Here is a 21,120-nt window from a genome sequence, read left to right as displayed (position 1 = left end):
GACACGAAGCGTCGTTGCTGTGGAAATAAGTGAGCGCTGAGCAACAGTGTTGAGGAGAGAGAAACTCGTTTATTTTGTCAACATGGAGAATCACAGAGAGTTTGCGAGAGCTGTTCCAGTGCAGATCACTGTTCTCTCTGGAAATAATTTGGTAAGTCACTAAAATCATGTTACAATCACTTAAATAAATGCCTTAAAATGATTGTGCAAAACCGCGGAAACCTTAACCGGGGTAAGTTGTCACATGAGGAACGGCTATATCTCACTTACTGTAGGGTCTTACATTCTTGTTCTCTCTTGCTAACTTATATGGTTTAAACACCTAGCAGTAACGTTAGTTCAAACGGTCTTACATTAGAGAAGAAACTGACTTTTTAAATAAACCTAACGTTACCCTGAGAAATATTCACTGCAGTAAATAGTGTGACAACTAGCCCCGGTCTCCCCTAACGTCACCACTGTTACAACAATAAAACGGTGGAAATGAAATATAATGATAAAACAAACATAGCACTAGCCACCACTGACTTGGGGGAAAAAAAATCGAATAACGTTAAATAAATAAACAAAAATACAGAGAGATTCTGAGAGCCTCTTGCATTGTTTGTTTTAATGAGATCCCATATTGATCTATAATGATTTTACAGTAGTAAAAATAGCAGTAGTGTGGCATTTTGGCACTACTGTGATCAATTCTTTGTGAGAGGTTGTTATCAGGTTTACTGTAATAAGCATGTTCATTTGTGATTATTTCAGAGAAGCAGCAGGACTGATTCGTGTCTCAGTTTTGTTCGGGTGGAGTTCAGTGAATCTGTGCTGGGAGACTCACAAAAACTGGACATTGCTGTAGACAAAGACGTGGTGTACAACTTCACCTGTAGTTTTGAATGTTCAGAAGTAACACATACACTGGATGACGTGGCACATAAACCTGTCATACGTGAGTATTGAACATTCACAACGATTTGTTTGTAGTTTTTGCTCTTTTAGCTTTTTTTTGATCAGGTGTTGATTGTTTCTCGAAGCCCCACCACACACTGCAAACTAAATATTTTCCTACTCAATATTTTTGTCTTGTCTTCCAATATATATCTAGGTATTCTTGAATCAAGATACATTTACTTGAGAAGCAGAATTACTCAAGATATTAAGTATCGTTTTCTAAAAAAAAATATAATAATAATTTAAAAGCGAGTTAAAAATGTAAGTGAGTTTATGCTTAACAAAAATAAATATCTGCCATTGGTTCGTGGATAGTGACAATATGTATTTTGTATAGTTCACCCAAAATAAAAATTTCTGTGTGAGAAAAAATTAAAATTTTCAGTTTTAGTGTCAGTACTACATTAAACTATATATAATGTTGAATGTAATATATGATCATGCAATGGGGGGATATTTGTGGGTCCTGATAATGCCAAATGTCATATGTTACCAGTAAAACATTATTTTAAATATATCTAGTCAGTGACAGTGCAAGTATATTCGTCTAAATAAAATCATTCTGTATTTTCAGCTTCAGAATCATGAATATTTTTATTCTGGTGTCACTATTGTCCTGTGCATTGGGTTTCCAGCACCAAGTCCAAGCCTATTCATTTACAACCACAATGTAGAAATTTAGCATTTTAATCAACAGTAAAACATTTTTTTAAAGGGACTGTGTGTAGGAATTTCTCCCATCTAGTGGTGAAATTGTATTTTGCATTCAAACGAATAATGCTCTCCAGCGCCTCACTTTTTCAAATGCGCGTTGCATCTACGGTAGCCGCTATGTACCAAAAAGCTATGACAGGATGTCTTATAATAGCACTTTGAGTTTTTCTTCGGGTGAACAGGTTTGTTATTTAAAAAAAACTGAAACTTGAAACAACGAAAAAAGAATGTTACAGTATGAATTACTGACTGTGAAAAACATTAACTAAGGTAATTAGTAGTAATAAAGCCTTCTTTACTCGTTATATTTTTTGAAGTACGTGCATTGTTAGATATCATCATCATCAGAGCCTTCTCTAATGTTACTTTACTCAATAGCTGCTATTCATCAAAGAGCCTGTTTAACTTTTACTATAAATGTTCTTCTGTCTATATAATAAAGTACACAACCAAGTAATGAAAAGAAAGCTTGTAATTAAGACCGTAACATTGACTTACCTGTCGAGAAGAAAGCAGGAAACTTCAGCGTCTCTTTTAAAAGCTTTCTCCTGCATTAGCTATCCCGACATTAACCCTTGTTTTTGTGATCTCCGGTCACGTTTCTTTTTACGGTCTATTTTGGACTTTTTCGACGACGAGGACTCCTTATCCTGTGACTCAGCATATGTATGAATGAACGGTGTATAAATAACTGTACAGTGCAGCCTTTTAAACTTGCCGCGGCAGTGACAAGCGCCTCTCACTGCTCTGCTCCAACGCTTCTGCTGGCTTCAGTCACGTGACGCTGGTTCTGAACGAAAACACATGTTGTGGAAACGCGTTGGTCTAGTACTTTTTGTCCCTCTCTGCTATTATAGTTTTTCAAGATGGCGGAACTACATGGAAGCCTCCGTGGACCTACCCGTCCCATGTATATAAAGATAATAAATTCTTCGTTTACGAGGATTAGTCTGATCATTGGCATAGGTATTTGTACACCATTGAGGGCATATTTATGAATAAAAATATTGATTTTAGATAATAAAATACCTAAAAAGCTACACACAGTCCCTTTAACCTTTTATCATATGTATTGGAGGATCGCAATAATATTCAGTATCATGAGTTCAGTATCGTGATATGTATCGAATCGTAACATGAGGGTATCGTTACACCCTTAGTATATACTACAAATTTTAAGGCCAGTTCACACGACAGACAGGTGCTTCGTCGAGTTTTGTCAGATCAGTTTGTTACTGTCGGCAGTGTTGGGAAAAGCTACTTTTAAAAGTAATGCGTCACGATATTGCGTTCCTCCCTAAAAAGTAACTATTTGCATTACAAAGTTACTTATTATGGAAAGTAATGCGTTACGTTACATTTGCGTTACTTTTTCTAATCTGGGCTGGGCTTGCTTGTTTATTTTACAAAAACAAATGGCAAACGTAAAGGATCTTTCACACCAAAAGTGAAATGAAAAAGCCTCAGGCTGATGGAAATGCATATTCACTCCTGTCCAGTAGAGGGCGCCGCTCAAACAAACTTTTCAGATGTGCTGCCATTCTGGATCGCAGAAGAATTAAGACAGGAGAAGAAAGTTCAACACTCATATTTCAGCAATAAAAGTAATAAAAGGAAACAAAAATGTGATGTTTATCTTTTTGCTCATTGTTATGGTTGAATTGGATCATCGAAGTTCAGCAGCAAAGACACTGGTTAATAAAGTGAGATTAAATACATAAAGTATATTTGTGTTATTCAACATATTTAACAAACACATATTATTATTGCAGGTTTGTTTAATATTCTGAGTGTGCATTTCACTGTTTTTAATCATTTTGAGGAATACTGAATCTGTTTTTGTGCAAAATGAGGAAATGCCCGCTCACATTTAGTCTAAAACTACAATATTCATGTTCACACACAACGCCTCTGCCTCTTACTCCTGATTTCTCTCAACATGGGGACAGGAGAGGAGATTTTGTTTTAAATATATAAGTAATGCATTACTTTACTACTTACTTGAAAAAAGTGATCTGATTACTCTCGTTACTTGTAATGCGTTACCCACAACACTGCCTGTCGGCATCCGTTGGTCATGTTAAAACGGTGTTTATCGAGTCTTTGCATGTCTGAGAAGTGATGACTGTAATCTGGTGACTGTCAGCGTCAGCATTTAAACCCATTTAGACTAAATTTCATGAGTTAAATCAGTCATGGTTAAATGTAAGCAGAAATGTATGTGTGCCCTCAGTAACGGTGCTCGAGACCTTACCAAAAGAGAAGAAACAAAAAGAGGAGAAAACCACTGTACTAGGACAAGCCGTTGTGGACCTTCTCCCACTGCTACGAGGTTAAACCAGTTCATTTTATTCAAACTTGTCACATTTTATGCCACTTTTCATGGATTCCCATATTCTTGAGATCTGAGGCGGTGCTGTTTTTATTCTAGGTCAGTGTAGCTTCTCATCCACTGTGCTTCTTCATGGTGTTGCTGTGCATGAGGATGGCGTAAAAGTAAGAAAGTAATTTCTACACCACTAATTTAGTATGTTTTTAAATACATGTTTTATATCTCGTGTGTGTTTGCATGTACAGTCCACACTAGATGTGACGGTGAGCGTTCCGGAGCCGTTGCTCTCCGATGACCAGCGCTCTGACTCTAATGTGCTGATGGTCACCGTTGAGACGATGTATTCGGTTCCTGAGGTCTGGAATCCGGCCTCCACTCCTCCATCCAGCTACGTAGCTTCCCTGCAGATTCCCGCATCAGCCACGGTGAGAAACAAGTGTTTGTGTTTGTTTGGCATTTCAAATGATTCATCAGTACTTGATTCTCCAAAGCATCCAAGAAGCAAGATACTTTAAGCCTCTGGTATTCTCAACTGGTAAAATCAACTGTGGCGGGTAACGCTGTCAAATCACTAGCCAGTTTGGCGTGTTACTTATTGTGTTTACTCACTTTGCTGGGGAAGTTTGTGTAAGCCAAATCTGCACAGATTTAGTGCAAAGCGAAGATTAAAAAGCATTTGTTTAACAGAAAAGACTGTTATTGTTATTTTCCAACATCCTACATTTTTTATGTTTTTTTGTACTGTACTGATCTGTCTGCCTAAAACACATTCTTGGTGGAAAGGATGAGGATAAAAGAGGAAGGAAGGAGATGGCTGGATGACAGGATTTTGTTTGAATAATAAATAAATTTATGAAATCCAAATTGTATTCAATTCAATTCAACTTTATTTCCAGACTCAAGGTCCTGTATATACAGTATATATATAAAAAAAAAATTTTTGGCTAGTAGAAGTTCTGAATGGCCAGCAACTTAAAAATTTAGTAGCCAAATTGGCCGGTGAGTGAAAAAGTTAATTTCAAACCCTGTTGGTGTGCATCTTGAGACAAAACAATGGCATTGGCATATTTTTAGATATGCCAGTGCAAGTTGCATTCATTTAAAACAGCTCAAGCATTGTATAAATTAATGGGATCATTTAATTATGGATATGCATTTAACTATGCATTGTAGTCTGGGACTGTGAAACCGGGGAACAGACGACAAGAAGCGTAGGTAGTTTTTTTAATGAAATGTATGTACTATATTTTGTTTCACTAATATTTTTTCTTTTCTTTTCTTTTTTTTTGTATTTTGAAGGAGTTTCATGGTACTAGACAATATTCACCTCTAAATGATGCATCATTTATTTTTAAATATAAAATAATTCAAATGTATTTAATATTATTTTCAATTAATTCAGTGTTTAAGTTCTGTTTATGTAGCGAGTGCCACAAACGCCACCAAGTTTTGGCGTTTACATCATTCCAGTGAAGTAAAACATTTAAAAAATTCTAAATGTGAAATCTTATCGGCCTAAAATGACAGAAGACCACCAGAGGGTTTTATATATGTAAGATATTTTTATGTTCAAAGAAATAATTCACCTACAAATAAAAAGTCTGACATTATCAATTGTTTTTCAGAAAGAGCAAGTGTTGTTGTTCTCCAATGGCATCTTAAAAATGGGCGGTGCGCATGAGCCAGTGCCAAGACCCAAAAAATGGCCCTTGGGGCCTCTTCTCACACCAGGAGCCGAGGTCATTCAGGGCCTTTATATTGACTCAGAACCCACAGACACGGATCACGGAGACCTTACCGAGATAGAGGTGATCTGAGCCATTAATGGACAGTGATGGATGTGAAAGGAATATGGAGCATGTCACCACATTGATTTGTGTGTGGGTTGTAGGACAAGGGTTTCAGAGAGAACGCGGAGTGTAACGAGAATAGGGTGAGCTGGGATACGGCACGTCGATGCTTTATCGATGCAGGGGGCGTGGCCTGGTGAGTAAACACCTCTTTTAATCAATGCACTCGAATTTATTTTCTCATTATTTGTCACTTTCTCCAATGATGGCTTCTGCCTTTTTTAGTCTGTCCCGCAGGATTGCAGAATGCAGACTGTGGCCTGTTGAGATCATGAAAGCCAATCAGGTGGTTCCAACCAAAGGTGGGAGAACAGCCAGAGACAAGCTGGTGAGAAACGTCATGAACTTTAACATCTCAAGATGGCCCTCATAACCCAAAACAAGACAGAAATAACTTATTGATAAAAACAATTTTGCCTGTGTGTGCTGTAGGGGGAGGAAGAGACACACGTATCATTTCATGGAGTGGTTTACGTGGATCTGGTGCCGTTGTTGTACCCTGGAGTACGGCGAATACACGGGGTGTACAGAGTCTACCCGTTTTATGAGTCTGATCTACTGAATAAGGTGAGTGAATATAAGTCATATGCACATGAAATCAATCAGGCATCAAATCAAGATCAGAAATGACATAGTCTGACACCACTGGAAAGCAAAAATATGACTTTAAACAAAATGACTTTTTTCATCAACAAAAATCAATATGAAAAACTACAAAAGGACTACAAAGATGGCAGAAACAGGAAGTGTAACAAAAGTCCAGGGACAAACACAGAGAACATAAGACAATAAAAAATGAAATTTAAAAAAAAAGATCAAAATTAAGTAAGTTTATGATTAAACCAAGAAAAATCAACTATATTCCAAGGGGAAACCAGTTTATTTTTCTTATTTGTTTTAAGCAGAAACTCAGTTTTTCAAAAAACAAAACTTAAAGCCCCCTTGTAGTCAATTATTTTATCCTTTAAAACTCATCTTTGATGAAAAAAAATACATATTTAAGCGTTTTTTCCTTGAAAAAGACCCTTCATGCCTTTAAATATCTTGAATGTAACTCTACAGCCTCGTCTCATTTAGTATACGCGGTTCTATGAATATGCAAATGAGCCCCGCCTCCACTCACTCACTCCAGCTCAGAGATCCACCTGTTGATGATCACACATTGATCTGATTGGTTACAAGGTAGTTTGTGACGTCAGAAACACCAGCGATTTCAAAGCGTGTTTTTGAGACTATCTTTGGTTCACTGCAGTTTTAAGGAGAAAATACTCAGCAATGGTGTCGACTTATGAATTTACACATGGTTTGTCTTAAAGCATATTAAAAACACCACATAGACACATAAACAATGTTAAAACCTTGATTTTCACCATTTTGTAATTTGTATTTGTAATGGAAAACAAGACAAAAAGAAAATCATGAATCAGAAAATCATGTTTTGCAGTGATGAAGCTGATATCTCCTGTATCATTTTAAGTCAGGGATGGTGCTGAAAGTTGCATTAAACTAGTTTTAGAGTCATATAAGTTTTACACCCAAACATTAACTGTACTTTTGACCAATACTTTTAAATGGTCCAACAAAAAGCTTGTGATGCTGTGTCCAAATCAACAGATGCCATTATAAAGTCCATGACCACTTTTGAATCAACCAGCGAAACATCTAAAAAATACTAAATGCATATTAATTTAAGATTGATTCTTTGACAGTGAATCTTGTTTTATGTGATGTTCCAGACTCAGAGGACCTACAGCGTTCTGAAGGAGCTCAGCAGAGCACCGCCGGCACCGGGCCGAACTCGAAACAATTCCTCCGTCGAATCCTTAAGGGCGTTTCAGAGTAAAACCTTAGACAGCCAGAGAGGAAACAAAGAGGTTCCCAAAAAGGTATAGAAAAAAAAATCAGATCTTATTAGTATATCAATACATTCTCCTTTAAGTGTTTGAAATTCCACTGCCTCAAACAAAAGTCTGCTCAGATACCAAAAAATCTCAATGAAAAGTCAGAGATTTCAATACGAGCTCTAATGTTTCTCATCAAATTCTCCATAATTAAGTAGCCTAAGCTGCTATCCACATTCATTTATAGCTCAGTACTCTTTCTGATTGACAACTATTTGAGTTTATTTTGATTTCTCCTGAGAAATTGTAGGAGAAACATCTGAGACAAAGATGATACTTGACAGAAGTCACTAATGAGCTATGAAAAGCGACTTCAGAGCAGTACAGAGTTCCTCAAAGTCACAGCTGCTTTCAAATGTCACGCGCACAAAGCATACGTTTCACCCAAACGAGACGTCATAGAGTCGTTTGGAGCAGATGCCATCTCTTCCCCTCTCCGTACGGCATCGGGGCTCGTCTTTGATACCCCCCCTAATTAAATCCGGATCTGTGGCCGAGGCACGCTTCCCAAACCTATTAGCTGTAATAGCAGCAGATTGTGGTGAATCATCTCCTTTGCTCATCTACCCCTCTCTGACGCCCCGTGGCTCTTCAGCAGACGGAGAGAGGCGAGGAACACACACCAACCGAGCATCTGACGCCGCAGCTGCGCGATACACAAATAATGTCTTTCACGGCTCAGTGATGTTTAATCCAGATCTCTGATGATGAGTTTCGTTTAACTAACAACTATTAAAATGTCGATGGAGAAACAAGTGAGACAACGGAATGACTTTAGAGTTATTAAATGAATATGTTATTTGATCTTGAGAGAATTTGATGGGTGTGTATGGAGATCTCAGACTTTTGATTGACTTTGCTAACTTGGCAAATCTGAGCATGGTTTGAGACGCTGAGATTACTGTAGTTTTTTCTAATGAGAAATTGAGATAAACAATTGAGATATTAAATAAATCTCAATTGCTCCGCCCTTCTATTTTTTCACCTCACTGAATATCCACAGTTTCTATGAATTACACTAATGTTCAAAGGTTTGGGGTTGGTAAGATTTTGTTTATATTTTTGAAAGTCTCTTCTGCTCACCAAGGCTGCATTTATTTGATCAAAAATATATTTTGAAATATAATAAACAAAACTTGTTTTATATTTTAATATATTTTAAAATGTAATTTATTCCTGTGATCAAAGCTGAATTTTCAGCATCATTACTCCAGTCTTCAGTGTCACATGATCCTTCAGAAATCATTCTAATATGATGATTTGATGCTCAAGAAATACTTCGTATTATTAATAATGTTGAAAACAGTTGTGATGCTTAATATTTTTGTGATACACACAATACATTTTTTTGTTCAGTGTTCTTTGAGAACATCATTTATTTTAAATGGAAATCTTTTGTAATATTATAAATGTCTTTACTGTCACTTGCGATCAATTTATGATTGATAATCAGCATTCCTTGCTGGATAAACGTATTAATTTCATTTAAAAATAAAAAAGTGTTAATTTAAATAAATAAAAATAAAAAATGCTGACCCCAGTCTTTTGAACAGAAGTGTACATCACATTGCGCAAGTAAAATAGTTTTTGAATGCCGTTTAATGTTTATTTTAATGCAACACTTTTCAAATAAGTTTAGATAGAAAGTAATGGGACTAATGATTTCCTCTTTCTATAGCCAGATTCCCAGGGAAAATCTGCTCAGTCGGAAAGTGCGACTGGACTGGAGCCACCGGTGAACACGGAGGGACAGGTCAGTTAATCTGTCACGTATGCATCAAAATGAAGCAGTCAAATATGAAATATACAGTCTTGGTAAAGTGTGATCTTCCCTTTTGTTATTGTCTCAGATGTATACCGATTCAAGATCGTACATCATTATTGAAATTGCTTTGGAAAAGCCGCTGGTTCCCAAGAGACCACCGGAGGAGCTGGCCAAACGGTAATAGGAAAGAGCTTCTTTCAAATTCAAAGCCTTGTTTTGTCTTCAAAGTGTGTTTAGAGAGTGCTTCAGATTAATTGATTCTGTCTGATACAGTGTGAAGGAGTTGGTTCCTCCCAGACCTCCTCTGCCACGACGGCCAGCAGGAGCAGAAAGAGTAAAAACCAACATTTTTTCCTGTTTTCTCACTATTTCTGTCAGACATTTTCATCTCACAGTCAGATATATGGAAAATCATTTGTCTATAGCCTAACAGTTAACTAGCCTGACTACGTCAGACTTCGTACTTCCGCTCAATTTCATTTCGCTTCTGTACTCAGTCTGAGACAGTGTAATAGCTTTCCGTTTTCCTCCGGCCTGAAAACAGCCGGCCAATCAACGAACAGAGGGCGGGCTGGGAGCCGTGACGTAGACGCTGATTGTACCGTGGATTTACTTCACATAATCTGCAAAAGTCGTTCACAGCCATGTTCACTCCGGTATTTCGCTCGATGGTTTTGTTTTCGCATCATACATGTGTTTACAGTGGAAGTTAGATGCGGCTGAGCATGCGCATAACACACGCCATAACCAAACGTTATGTGATTGGCTTACGGGTAACCAATGATTTTAAACTTCAGACAAACAATATTTTCATGACAATCAAGCACTTGAGTTGCATTATTAAACAATAAAGCACTTGCAGTCGTGCTGCTGTTCTGAATATGTACGAATAAATCTGCAAATCAGTATCTGAACGAATCGGTTGAGTGATTCAATGACTCGCTCATTCAGACAGTTCATTTTATGTGTGTTTGACTTGAAGTGGCGCAGACCAATCAGTGTATGTCATCGAAGTACTGTGACGGAGTCGTCTGCTCTCTAATCGCTCTCATGGTACTTTAATGTCATACACCGATCAGTCAAACACACCTGTTTTCTTCCTGAATGAACCAGCGTGTTTGAGTGAATCATTAGATTCAGTGCCTGTTCCTGTGCTTCTGACGTAAATATAATTTTTTATTAAGATTTTGGCTGTGAAATATGACCAATTTTTCATAAGAGTCATCCAAATAGCTAATAAATCATATTGTTAATAATAAATGTGCATGATATTATCAGGCAGTACAGGAATACCAGTCTCAGATAGCGAGTGTGGCCGCCCAGGTGTTGGATCAGTATCAGCAGCTGTTCGGGAGTGCGTTTGTGCCTGGAGGGAAACCTCTGGACCCCGTCCTGCAGGAACAGCGCAAAACCCAGCTGCTCGGAGAACTCAACTGCTCTGGGAAATACTTTGCCTTCAAGGAACAGATGAAGGTGAATTTGAATCATGTTAAATGTGTCATTTTTAATTTACTCCATTTAATGTTATTCAAGGTTTCTTGCAACAAAAATGCTATAATTTAGTGTTTATTAACCATTTCCTTCCTCTTTCCTTTAGATTTTAAGCTGGCTGTTTTCAGTGTTATTTTAATGTAATATATACTATTACACTATATCATTTAATATACAGTATATATATATATATATATATATATATATATATATATATATATATATATATATTATAGCTTTTATTTTTATATTTTCAGGTTTAATTAATTTCATTTCATTTTATTAATTTTTTTATGTGCTTTCATCATTTGTATATACGTTTTTTAATTTAGAATTAAAATTCAAATACATTTAAACAAATTTCTATTTCGCTTTAATTTTATTTTGGCTATAGTAATAGAAGGTATTTCGGTTTAAGTAATTTTAGTACTTACATTGACTTTATTTCAGTCACTAGCTGCCAAGGTGGCATTTCTAATTTTCATTTTAAGTTTTTATATCTATATTTAAATCACCTTTATTTTCAGTTAATGAAAACAATTTTAAATAGTTTTAGTTTTAGTACCATTGTACTGTAAAAGCATTTCATTAATTTCATTTAATTTTAGTAATTCTTTATGTGCTTTTGTAATGCTCATTCATGTTTTAAATAATTCTGTTTAGCTTTAATTTATTTTTACCTCAAGGCAACATTTCTAATTTTAATTTTTTTTTCTTTTTTTTTTTTTAGTTGATTTTTTTCATTTTACTTCAATTAACAAAAATAGTTTCTAATAGTTTTAGTTTAAATTAAAAATAACAACATAGTGTTTGGGACTTCTACATGTAAACAACCTTTGTTATGATTCATACTGTTGTTTATCAGGGCAGACTGATTAGCATATATGCTAATGAGCTCCCGGTGTTTGTTGTATGTGTCAGTACTCTGTGGTCCGGATCGTAAGAGAGAAGATGTTGAGGACAGAGGCCTTCTCAGACCCCGAACAGCTCCAAGCGTTCCTCAGTCAGCTCTACGTGTTCCTAGTGGACGAGATGCATGCTGCTCTCAATAAGGTGAAGCCTCAAAATATACATTTGTGTGATCTGTCAAGGGAAGCATCACTCGTGCTGAGAGTTACTGATCTGAACATTGAACATCGGTGCTTTAGGGAATGTATTATCAGTTGTTTTCATGCACTCTATCGAATCAGAGCCTGTCAGTGGACTCTCAGGACATGCATCATGAGCCTCTGCTGAGCTGCGCTCAACTCAAACACTTCGCCAAAGAGGCTGAACTCGACACGGACTACCAGCTGGCAGCACAGTACTATCAGGAGGTAAAGCATTACTGCACTTTTGATGCTTCAAAATAACATACTCGACTGTCTCGATCATCATAATACTACCATAATACACAGCATGTTTGTTTTTTTTTACAGTAGTTTATATTATAGTGTAAAGCAGTATTATTTTACTTTCATTGAAATATTATTATTTTCAGGTTTATGTTTTGTTTTCATTGACTTTTAGGAGCCGTTTACACAACGCCGTTTTCAACTGAAAAACGGAAAACTGCATTTTGGCCGTTCATTTACGCGACAACAGCGTTTTTGGGGCTGAAAATGCTAACTTTTGAAAACAGGTTTCAAAGTGCAAGTTTTTGAAAACTATAGGCTACTGTTATCATCTCCATGTAAACTACCAAAATGTGAATTTGTGAAAACAGTGACATCGTGCGAATGTGCATTACGTATTCAGACTGTAGGTGCGTAGTGTTTCTTTACAAAGTGACATCGCCAACTACTGGCCTGGCATGAATAATACAGCTTTTTTAGTCGCTGGTGATAATAATGCTGTCAAATACTAAAAATCTTACATTTTCGAAAGATCAAATGGGCTTTGGATAGCCTGGAAATCCAAACCTAAATCTAAAAGATTATTGGTCTGGTGTCTACTAATGAAAATCAGCGAGCTCGAGGGTCGGCACCAAGCATGCATTTGAAAATCTCACTGCACGCAATTGGATAACACTACGACCAATCACAACAAGTTATCGCTTAGCTACCAGCGGAGCTAACTGGTAGATTAGACTCTTACCATATCCGGTCGGCAAAACAGCAAAAACGCCCTTCTTGCAAAGGAACGATTCGAGCGCCGTCTTCTGTTCCTCTTTTAGATAAAAATCCAAGTCTAACTCGTTCATTGTAGCGGCCAAAGCCGTTTCAAACAACTGGTGTTCATCCATAGCCGTCTTGCAATGTTTACTAATGACTTCAACATCACAGTGCCCTCGTCATCTGTTTAGCTCGCCTATATCAGATAACCTGATGTGATTGGTGCAACTCAGATCGAGGGGCATATTTAATGAGCATCGTTACTCGACACCAGAGTAACTCGCTGAGCAAATTCAACTTGTGCTCTTGCGAGAACTCTGGATTACCAGGGTAGGCTTTGGAAGCATTTATGTACGAATGCATTGCAAATCTGAAATCTGAGTGCACAACACACAATAAAATGATTTTTACAGTATATACTGTATACTGAATGTTTAGGATGCAGTGTAAACTACATAATGGTTTTATACCTAACCAGGAAACAACATGTCCGGTCATATTTCACCCACAAATCAAAAGAAAGAAAAAATTTAATATGTTATCTGTATCTATATGTGTTCTCTATGTTTCACTGTCATTTTATTTGTGATTTCATTGTAAAGCGACCTTGAGTTTGCAGAAAGGATCTATATAAAATAATACACGATGGTGTTCATTTTTGTACTGTCTGTATTATGCTGGTTTAAAAAAACATTGTCTTACAGTAATGAGAATGAGATTAACCATTGAGAATAATGAGTTGACAACAAACCCTGCCAGTGAAACCCCTTGATGTTAATGTAATGCAAGGAAAAGATCTATTTGGCATTTCAAGCATGAACGCACCATATTTTATGAAAAATGTAGCATATAATTATGGTATCTCATGCATATACAATGAACTCCTTCTAATGACAGTGTGCCATTTCAAACAGAGCTTTAGCAATCATTTGTGATATGACGGTATCATTGGATGTGACTCATGTCTCTCTGAATTTGCCTCTGTAGTGTTTGATTCGAGACCGCAGTGACCCGTCCCACTGGTTTGATTATGGAGCGTTCCACATGCTGACCGCTGACCACCTGATGGCCGAGCAGTGCTTTCAACAGGCCTTATCCATTGAGCAAACACACATACCCAGGTTAGCAGACAGATATGACTCAGAATAGGTCTCTAAAAACTCTTTTCTGACTTCTTCTGTGGTGTTTGGTGCAGTTTGCTCATGTGCGGTGTCCTGTCTGACATGAATGGACGCTATGAGGATGCAGAGACCTTCTTTGAAAGGGCGACTAGTGTGGAGCCGAACAATGTGGTCGCCTGGACTTTATTTGGTGAGAACAGAATTAAACAGCACATACACTAATGCTCAACAGTTTGGGGTTAGAAAGGTGAAGAAATTAGTACTTTTATTGAGCAAAGATGCATTCAATTGATCAAAAGTGACAGTAAAGACATGTTTAATGTTACAAAAGATTTATAGTTCCAAAAAAGGCTGTTCTTTTGTTCTTTCTGTTCAACACTGAAAAAAATATATCATAGTTTCCACCAAAATATGAAGCAGCACAACTGTTTTCAACATTGATAATAATCAGAAATATTTTTTGAGCATCAAATCATCATATCAGAATGATTTCTGAAGGATCATGTGACACTGAAGACTGGAGTAATGATGCTGAAAATTCAGCTTTGATCACAGGAATAAATTCTGAACATTTTAACATGTTAAAATAGAAAACAGCTATTTTAAATAATAAAAATATTTCACAAAATTACTGTTTTTACTGCATTTTTTACTGTATTAAAAAGACATTAAAAAATCTTATCTACCCCACCTTTTGAACAATAGTGTTTTCTGTCATATCATATTGATTAATTTGAGTTCATTTTGCAACATTATGTAGTTAGTGTGCACAATAAGTTTGAAGAAATGATGAAAATGTGTCAAAATGTTGTCAGGTGTGTTCTGCCAGGCTCAGGAGAAGTTCATCCAGGCAGAAATGGCTTTTCGGGAGGCCAATAAGCATTTTATTTCAGTCATGAAAAATGACCAGACCAGGGCAAAAATAACCTCAGAGACTCGGTCTGGTCAGGAGAAGGAGCAGAATGATGAAACGAGTGAGACAGGTGACCACCTCTTTTCTGTCTGCTCTGTGACAAATGCCCTTTCATTTATAGCTCATATGGGATCATTTGCTTTAAAGGTGGCGCTGGCGCTGTGCACGAAGAAGACCAGGAGAGAAAACAGGAAGAGCAACACCAAACCACTATCTTCATGGAGACCGTGTGGTTTCTCCTGCAGAACTATGCATTACAGGTCAGCGGACGGTGACGTCAGTAGATCCTGTGCACATCAGTGTCAAATTACTCACTTTTACATTAAAGGAGCTGTTTTTTTTACCCCCAAAGTCCATTTATAATGTTCGTCAAAGTTTCTCGAATTTTTTTTACACTTAAAAGGCTGTTTTGCTGCTGTCTTTAAGTTTTTTAATGTCTTTTTTTAAGGCTCATGCTCACCAAGGCTGCATTTATTTGATCAAAAATATTGTGAAATATTACTACCATTTAAAATAGCTTTTTTCTATTGTAATATATTTTAAAATGTAATTTATTCCTGTGATCAAAGCTGAATTTTCAGCATCATCCACTCTTCAGTGTCACATGATCCTTCAGAATTCATTCTGATATGATGATTTAATGCTCAAGATTTATGTTTTTTTATCAATGCTGAAGATTTTTTTCAGGATTCTTTGATGAATAGAAAGTTTAAAAGAACAGCATTTTTTAAAGAGAAGCATTTCATGTTAACATTTGTAACATTATAATTGTCTTTACTGTCACTTTTGATCAATTTAATGCATCCTTGCTGAATAAAAGTATTAATTTCTTCCAAAAAAGATCTTACTGACCACAAACTTTTGAACAATAGTGTATATGTTTTATAAATACTCTGTACGTTATGATCGATTAACCTCAGGTTGTCTCATCAGGACAGAGTTGCAGGATGTGAGTGGTCGTATGCTAATGATGAGTGACTTTTTTTTCTGAATTATCCATTTTTTGCAGTTTAGATTCGAAATGTGGACAGAAGATGAGCTTTGAGTTTTGAATTTCTACATAGTACAGCAAACAGCAAGAACGAAGCACATTTGAATGTGTATGTTAATAGTTAATGCTGAATTGTGTCCGTCCAGATGTCCCAGCGGACTCTGGCTCTAGAGCTGCTGTCTCCAGACAGAGGAACCATCAGCTCGTATCATCTCGCTCTGGCCCGGCTTCATCTGCTGAGAGGAGAACACGACAGCGCTGAGGCCAGCCTGAAGGAGGCGCTGATCCACAACATCCAGGTCTGCACAATTCATTCCCTGTACTGGGGACTGATAGTGACGGGAGAAATCTAGCCTCTAGAAACTTTGAATCAATTGAACCAATTGTTCAAAAATGATTCACTGTTTGGAAGCGCTTGAAACACCACGCGCTGGTGACCCCTGCTGGTCAAAATGGTGTAAATGCAACAGAAACACAGCCCAAACATGCATGAAAACTGTATTCTATTAAATACAATTAGCAAATCATCTAATACCACTAAATATGAAGCGTCTGTATAATATGTTATTTTATTATGTTTTCATGGAGAGCTTGTTTTTTTGGTTATTCAGTCCAATAAAAGAATATTGACTCTTCTTTTTATTATACAAATGTGTCATTAAAAACATTTACAAATTTATTAAACTTTTTGTTTCGAAACTGTCAACACGACACAAAGACTTTGGCAGTTTAGGTGCGTTCATGTCGTAATTAGCATAATTACAAGGTTTCAACTTGTGAAAACTTGTAAAAAGCGTCCTCGTAGAGCTCGTAATTACAACTTGTAAGCTGAGAAAACCTCCTACTTGTACCACCTGACGGCTGAAGATTCATTTAGGCGTTGTTAGTGTGATAGTGAACGTCACATGTTGCACATTACAGTAATTACGACGTAGCATTTCAACACCGCATTTGATACACGCTCCAAATCACTGCTTCAGAACAAATGATTGGTGTTTCGAAAGCCCCCATCACTAGGTTTTTAGATGCACCTGGGATTCATCACTTTCTCTTGGTATTTGATCCCGGCAGAACCCAGACACATGGGCCCTGTGGGGTCACTTGCATCACGCGAGGGGCGATTACGCTCAGGCTCAGAGCTGCTATGAGCGGACGCTGGACTCTCTGCTGGACGCTTCAGACACACACTCCGTATCCCTCCGTCTGGGCTCCATCTACCTGCAGGACGGAGAAGTGAGTTCCTATTAATCCTTTAATCTTCTTTATGAGTTATTTTTTACTTATCATGTGTGTTTCATTCCCTCTTTAGAATGAAAAAGCCAAAGCTGTGTTCCTGCGCGTCTGCAAACGCTCTCCGTCATGCCTCGCTTGGCTCAGGCTGGGAATCGCCTGCTATAGAGTGAGTATATACCCATAAGGCATTTAGAAGATCCGTCTGTGTCTGTAGCATGCCAGTGTAAGCAGAAGAGCTTCGCTGGAGCCACAGTTGAAGGAAGGTTTGTGATTGGTTGAGGATTTTGACATTATCTAATCACAGAGCATGTCACTGTAATGTTCAATCAACATGAAGTCAACATTGGTCACTTTCTTAATAGATATTCCTAAGAAGCCCCTAAAGAAACATGGTGGTGGGAAAAAATATGAGACAATTAGATGAGATTATATATAAACAGTTCCATTTAAAAAAAAAAATTATAATTTTATATATATATATATATATATATATATATATATATATATATATATATATATATATATATATATATATATATATTTCTGACTATTATCTCATATGTCAGGCTTTACAGGGTTAAGGGTGGTCAAAAAGTAAGATAAAATTCTGATAGCTTGTAATATAAATCAATGAGATCTTTATAGCAGTCTAGCAGATACTTACATAAAATGCATAGAAATATCAGTTGTGATTCTATATCTCCCGATAATATGTCTTAAGATGGTATTTAAACACTTTGTTTTATGATCAAAGCTCTGCAGTTTTTAAAAATAATGCAATTCAATACAAGGAGGATTGACAGATGAACAAATAAGCATTCCTCAAAAGCCTAATGGATCATATTTTAGACTCGCAATTAAACATGATTTTTCTACAAATGATGTATGGATAATCAAGTACACCTAAGTTTCTTCAGTCCAGTAAATGTTCATCTTGAAATATATTACTAACAATATAACAGTTATTCTTAGGTTTACTTTATCAAAATCAGTAAAGATGTCTCAGCAAAAAGACACCCTGAAGGTTTTCACTTTCTATAAAAGTCTAAAGTATCAATCGGATGATAGAAGGCATGAAGTAGAGTGTGTTTTGCTGTATCTTGCTGTATCTTCAGCTGGAGGAGCTGAGTGAGGCTGAAGAGGCGCTGACTGAAGCCAACACACTGAATAACAGGAATCCAGAGGTGTGGGCTTACCTGTGTCTGGTCTGTTTACAGGTGAGGGACTGCTGCTTTCTTTCAGTCGTTCATTCCCTCATGTGAAATTGTAGGAAGCAGAGAGCAAAGCAACAGAAGATGCATGCAATCTTTGACTTTAGTTGCTTTGTCTTTCCAGACTGGCCGAAAACTAGAGGCAGAGCAGTCGTATAAATACGCCATGAAGGTTTGTGTTGTCTAATGTTGATGTGTTTGTGAATATTGAAGTCTTTGGTATTGAAATATGTTGAGTTTTTGCCCTTGAGTTTTTTTTATGTTTGGTTTCACAGATGAATTTACAGAAAGAGTCACTTCTACAGGAGATCCACGACCTGCAGTCACGCGTTGGGTTCGGAAACCCTTCCTTCTGAAAATGAAATTTTAAACATTAAAAAGCATTAATTACTTATTCCTAATATAAAAACGTGTAAATGATAATAAAATATGACTTTTAACATAATCTACTGTAGTCTTTCTTGTGCATCGTGTGATCTTGGTGATATTTGCTACACAAAGCCCGTTCACACCAAGGACAGCAACTATAAAGTTTTATTAATCATTTTAATTCTATGTGAATAAGTCTACAGCACAACAATGATAACACTGATGAACGATATCGCTGGAATTTTTCCCAGCTGAGGAATGATGAAAACATTGATAGCTTATCAGGATCCACCTTTTAAAGCAGCAGACGACAGAACCGCAGCACGTGATTAGCTATAATAAACACAACATTATCATCCTAATATAGTTATAGTTATTCTTTGTGTGAACGGGCCTTTATTGTTTACATTAGGTAGTACACATGCATAATTCAGGATGACTGATAAAAATGAAAGATTGAGAAAGGTATATAGATATGTCCCATAGACAGTAGGATATGTCCAGAAGAGCATACCACCATAACATGCAAATTATCCCAGAATGCAACACGCTGTACCTTCCATGAGAAATGTATTTCTCATGATTTGATCCAACTGCAGAAGTAAATACATTTTTACACAAAATCTATCTAAATTACAGAAACGTCTGTCTGCACGGTGTAGGATTTTCTCCCATCTAGCGGTGAAATTCCGAGGGCGTTTTAACACATACGGTGGCCGTATTATCTCAAATCTGCAGTCTGTGTGTGTGTCTGTATGTCAGTTATTCGCATATCTCTCGAACCGTTAGTCCAATGGATGTCAAACTCGACAGGTGTCTTGCTACGGGCACGAGTAAGTGCAGTGCCAAGTTTGACGTTGTTTGGATTAGAAATGCAAAAGATATTGTTAAATATATATCGATAAAAGAAGCACGTAAGTAGCGTTTTCTCGGAGTTCAGTGTGTAGCCTGCTCCCTGAATCGTGTAGTTAAATTTTGTCATTATGTCAGTATCAGTATTTGCTTTCTACCATGCACAAATAAAAATGTCACTGAACTTTTGCTGTGTAATTGGAGCACTCAAACACACCAAACCAACAATTACTAAAAACACACACAAAAACTGATTTTGCACGGGCACTTTGCACTGCTCCCTGAATCGACACACTTATTCATTTGTGGATGTTAACTGAATCTGTAAGTCAGCTATGCTGTTTACTTCTGAATATTATATTTCATTATGGTGCGCTAAACGTTATCGCTGCTGTGTAATAGTAGCCTATGCTATTCAACAACTAAACATATCCTATTCAATGCGTTCACAGTCTCTTTCACAGGCACCAAACCAACAATTACTAAAAACACACACAAAAACTGATTTTGCATGGGCATTTTGCACTAGTTAAATAAAAAATAAAAAAATCGTTTTTTATTTCTGTGATAATTACAGAACGTAACTTGCTGAATTAAACATACAAAGTTTATGGTTGTTCTGTTTGACAAACTATAAACTTAGTTAGAAAAATCTTAGAAAATCAATGTGATTTTCATGGCTCCGTCTGAAATCACATTGAGTAGGTACTAGTTTTGAATAGCCTAGCTTGACCGTTAAAAAAGTATCTTCTATACAGTATAGTATGAATGTGTGTAGTATGAATATAATCCGGACATGTTGTCATTATCATGTGACCGGCTACCAGTGTCAGTTGCGTCACTTCACTGCCATTCATAAATCCTCTCCCGTGGCCTCATGGGAAAGTAAAGTGTCCATTGTATGCAAACCTATGATGCAAATTTATTATCTTGTTATCTGGGTACTTTTTGCCTACTCTTATAAGGACCGTGAATTCGGAAATCTTTTGTCACATACTGTTTTTCGCTTACTACATAGTAGGGAAGTGTGCGATTTCGGACGCAGACAAAAAATATCTATCGCGCATAATGCATTAAAGCAGGGCTCAGTAATTTCGGGATTTCTTCGCTGTATTCTCGCTTTTTGCTCGCAGGTTTCTTTCTAGAGCTCCCCCTACAGCTTCGGAATAGATATTTGACAACACTGTTGTAAAAACTCGTTGGCGATTCTCAGACACCAGAGGCTAGTAGATCAACGACATCAAAGCAGATGGGACATTCTTTAAAACGTCTTCTTCATTCGGGTTCGGACAGCGTGAGGGAGCGCAATAATGACAGCATTTTAGCAGATTTCTTTTGGCCG

General features: G+C 36.9%; 1 protein-coding gene across 1 annotated transcript; it reads left to right on the top strand.

The window, feature by feature from the left end:
- Nucleotides 1-15: 15 nt before the first annotated feature.
- Nucleotides 16-18,991, top strand: cfap70 (cilia and flagella associated protein 70). Its single transcript, XM_084122665.1, has 26 exons — nt 16-151; nt 757-940; nt 3,890-3,988; nt 4,088-4,152; nt 4,234-4,413; nt 5,614-5,796; nt 5,880-5,974; nt 6,064-6,166; nt 6,271-6,405; nt 7,575-7,724; nt 9,418-9,492; nt 9,590-9,681; nt 9,778-9,838; nt 10,783-10,977; nt 11,917-12,048; nt 12,186-12,311; nt 14,076-14,209; nt 14,284-14,399; nt 15,025-15,192; nt 15,270-15,382; nt 16,260-16,412; nt 17,185-17,346; nt 17,423-17,512; nt 18,462-18,563; nt 18,682-18,729; nt 18,833-18,991. The coding sequence occupies exons 1-26, from the start codon at nt 83-85 to the stop codon at nt 18,911-18,913; spliced, it is 3,111 nt and encodes a 1,036-aa protein (XP_083978791.1). The 5' UTR covers nt 16-82; the 3' UTR covers nt 18,914-18,991.
- The last annotated feature ends 2,129 nt before the right edge of the window (nt 18,992-21,120 follow it).

This window comes from Abramis brama, assembly GCF_963993115.1.
Source record: "Abramis brama genome assembly, chromosome: 1".
NCBI classification, from domain to species: Eukaryota; Metazoa; Chordata; class Actinopteri; order Cypriniformes; family Leuciscidae; genus Abramis; species Abramis brama.
The sequence above is the reverse complement of the archived record's forward strand: the minus strand, read 5'-3'. Positions and strand labels throughout refer to the sequence as shown.

What these genes read in the sequence shown, in the direction of transcription:
- cfap70 (XM_084122665.1), top strand. Translation starts at nt 83, where the DNA reads ATGGAGAATCACAGAGAGTTTGCGAGAGCTGTTCCAGTGCAGATCACT. An exon ending in AGATTCCCGCATCAGCCACG is followed by an intron (nt 4,414 to 5,613) that starts GTGAGAAACAAG and finishes ATTGTTTTTCAG; the next exon opens with AAAGAGCAAGTGTTGTTGTT. An exon ending in ACAAAGAGGTTCCCAAAAAG is followed by an intron (nt 7,725 to 9,417) that starts GTATAGAAAAAA and finishes CTCTTTCTATAG; the next exon opens with CCAGATTCCCAGGGAAAATC.